Here is a 3,404-nt window from a genome sequence, read left to right as displayed (position 1 = left end):
ATTTACTTCATTTTCGGCTGAAAAAAAAAATTAAGTTGTTTACGATAGTTCGACATATGCGAAAATCACTGCTTCTGAAACAGTCTTGTTGATTATAAAATAATGTGTGAGTGCTTTATTTCAATCAACTTTTTTTTATGTTTATAAATTGTATTTTTTTCAAACAAATGAAAATGAAATCATGAAATCAATATCTAAGTGGTGTACAAAAATATACCTTGCAATAAAAAAATGGATTTGTGTAGCGACGCAGACGTTATATGTGCGTCATATTTCATATCAATGTATTAAATATCTTTTAACGTAAAAATGGCGTTTACATAATTTCAATATCTCTATCCGTTCTCAAGATATTAGGCCGTCGAGTTTTATCTGGGACACCTGTATATATTTTTTGATATTTGTGTTAGTTCAACAGTGTTGAAATTTAAATACAGTTAACTAAACACCCACCAGAAGCGCAAAAAATCTTCATAAATTCAGAATGGTCATTCTTTGTTCTATCCTTATACATATAAGACTTCATCCTCTGATTTTCAAGAGTATTGAAGTATACAGGGTGAGTCATTAGGCGCGCGTCCTCGACATCTCATTAATTAGTAGAAATAGAAAAAAAGTCAAAGACTAAAGTTGTAAGGTTCTTTGAGAACTATACTCTAAAATTATTTTTAATTATACAGAGTATTCTGTTCTTAAGGCATAAAGCACAATTTAGCTTTTTTAAATGATACACCGTGTTTATATTTACAGTTCTCATTAGGGTTTTCCCAGGCTTTATAACTACAGATTATTTTTGAAATTCCGATGCCACGTCCACGTACCTACAACTTTCGTCTTTGACTTTTTTGTGATTCAAACTATTATTAATGAATGAGGCAATTTATTTTATTGGTCGAATCAAGAACTTTATTTTTCGAGTTTCCGGATTCACCATTTCAAAATGCTTCAAGATGCCCACTTCTAGCTTACACAAATCGATTTCTTGGAGTTTTTAGTTCCAATAATTCTTTTTTTGGTTTGGCAATAAGGCAGACGATGTAATTTTTCTACAGATAGATAGAAAAAATTATGTTGTTCCGATCTCTCTGAAATTGAATTCCCGAATGTTGAACTCATTTCTGCCGTTAGTCGTAGAAAATAAACTCGATTTCAGTCCAAGTCGTATTGCAATTCTCATATCAAAAAATATTTTTCCAGTTTACGGGATCATCATTTCGAAATGGTTGAAGGTTCGAACATCCCACTACCTTTTTTTCTGTAAACACTTCAGTATCATGAAAATTTTATGCATATTGATGTAGAAATTTTATTTCAAAAACTTGAAATTCTTCTATTGCTAAACAGGAGTCCAGTCAAAAAATGGAAAAAACATTGTACAACTTAAGTGAAGTTTTGTGAAAGAACAGATTTTTGTTTAAAATCTGATTTGACAACTCAGTGGCTTGTTATACAGTTGTATCGATCAAGTATAGACTCAAAATTTTGTTTCCAGAATCTCTTGCGTTCACGAATTATGTTGCCCACTCGGTACCTCAAAGACCAAATACAACCAGTATTTTTGCCTACTTAACTATAAATAATTAAACATATTGACTATTTAAATTGTCAGCGAATTTATCACTTTATTTAACATATAATTTACACATAGTACGGTAATTTTTTACATAAACAAATATCATATCCTTTTGATTTGTTTTTTCACTCAGACTTTTTCAAATCTTGACTTTTCTCCGTGGTCGAATCTGATTTTTCAGTAGTAGACGAAGCTGCCGCAAGAGGAGAGCTCACGTCTCGGACAGGCCTGCTTCCTGGACCTGGGGGAGGTGCCGGCTTGGGATCGACCTTAGCGGGAATTGGTGCAGGCCTGGTTTGCTTCGGAACATCTCGAACTGGCCTGCTTCCTGGACCATTTTTACGTTGGTTTGTGGTAGTCCCGGGCTGTGGGTCGATTTGAGCAGGAATCGGAGCGGGTCTCGTCTGCTTAGGAACAGGGTTGTTTACATCTCGAGCGGGCCTGTTTCCTGGCTTGTTTTGATTTTGGTTACTAGGGGTTGGTGGGTCAACTTTCGCAGGCAGAGTTGCAGGTTTGATTTGTGGTTGATTTGGATTGGTGACATCTCTTTGGGGCCTGTTTTCTGGCTTGTCCTGTTTTTGGTTTGTAGGGGTTGGTGGGTCGACTTTCGCCGGGAAAGTAGCAGGCTTGATTTGTGGTTGGTCTAGATGACTCACATCTCGTTCGGGTCTGCTGCCTGGTGGGGGTGGGGGTGGTCTACGCTCAGGATACCCGGGGTGATCCTCTGGTGGTGGTGGTGGGCCGTGCGGTGGTGGTGGTGGTGGGCCGTGCGGTGGTGGTGGTGGCGGTGGGCCATGCGCTGGTGGTGGTGGCGGTGGGCCATGCGCTAGTGGAGGAGGCGGCGGTGGTCCTCTTGCATCATCAACAGCTCTTACTTTTCTCGGGTCTTCGTTGGGTTTTTGTTGGTTTGTCAGCGTAGACTGGGTGCTTGTTGGAGTTGGTACACCTGATATAAAGTGGGGCTGGGGTTGGGATGGCGATTCTCGAGATACCCTCTTTGTGCCTGATTTATCTTCATCAGATTCCTGTAGAAGTGAACAACGATATAAATTTTCTTGACAAACGGCAATTAAAGACTTACCTTAGAGTCATCTTTTTTGGATATTGTCGCGGGTAGAGGTCTTATACCAACAGTGGTACTTTCAGATTGTTGGTCCAGAGGTGCGCTGTGAAGAACAGCGACCAATGTCGTCACGACAAATAGTTGTAAGAACTAAAGAATGAAATAAATAATTGTATATTTTTAAAGCGATGGTTTTACTACTTACCAAACCCATCTTGATTCCTACATCTAGTTAAATGATGATGAGTATCGATCCAAAATACCTTATATACTCTTTTTACAATGACATAATTTCGTTTCTTAAAGAGATAATAATTACACGCTAATAATTTTGAGTCATGTAAGTGTATTTAAGTGGTTTTGTAAATATTTTAAATCAATTATTGGTTATGCCGGTTAAGGTCAAAATTTGTAAACAACGTGTCTTAAAAGTTTCCAAACTTCTTGAATGTGTTTTGTGTATAATTATACATAAAAAAATGGATATATGAAATAGTGACATTAAAACAGTATGTGATCTGTGAATATTTTCCTATTTGTTTCTGGTATTTATTAACGCTAATCATGTTTTTAGCACGGTTGTTGAGTATCTCCTTCATAACTACTAGCTTATTTTATTCATTGTTATTTCTTGTAAATTTAAAAAAATCACAGCACAATGATATAAAAAAGTTTTGATTATTTTACTGAGAGATTACACAGGCTGATCCAAAATGACGGAAAAGCTGGATGGGCCCTAGTTAAAAAAGGCTCTGAAGAATTCCGAAA

The 3,404-nt window shown here is 37.0% G+C and overlaps 1 protein-coding gene across 1 annotated transcript; it reads right to left on the bottom strand.

Annotated features, from left to right (window-relative positions):
• Positions 1–1,589: 1,589 nt before the first annotated feature.
• On the bottom strand, positions 1,590–2,949 carry LOC135128022 (basic proline-rich protein-like). Its single transcript, XM_064054812.1, has 3 exons — positions 2,842–2,949; positions 2,655–2,786; positions 1,590–2,598 (listed from the first exon to the last, which is right to left on the bottom strand). Exons 1-3 carry the CDS (start codon positions 2,848–2,850, stop codon positions 1,699–1,701), a joined length of 1,041 nt encoding a protein of 346 aa, XP_063910882.1. The 5' UTR covers positions 2,851–2,949; the 3' UTR covers positions 1,590–1,698.
• Positions 2,950–3,404: the final 455 nt, after the last annotated feature.

The sequence above is a fragment of the Zophobas morio genome, unplaced genomic scaffold (genome assembly GCF_036711695.1).
Source record: "Zophobas morio isolate AGI-343-1 ecotype UQ-CSIRO unplaced genomic scaffold, CSIRO_AGI_Zmor_V1 ptg000012l, whole genome shotgun sequence".
Taxonomy (NCBI): Eukaryota; Metazoa; Arthropoda; class Insecta; order Coleoptera; family Tenebrionidae; genus Zophobas; species Zophobas morio.
This window is presented reverse-complemented; position numbering and strand designations above follow the sequence as displayed.

Excerpts from the sequence above, each read along its gene's own strand:
- LOC135128022 (XM_064054812.1), bottom strand. Across the intron at positions 2,599-2,654 it reads CCAAAAAAGATGACTCTAAG|GAATCTGATGAAGATAAATC; the intron begins GTAAGTCTTTAA and ends TCACTTCTACAG.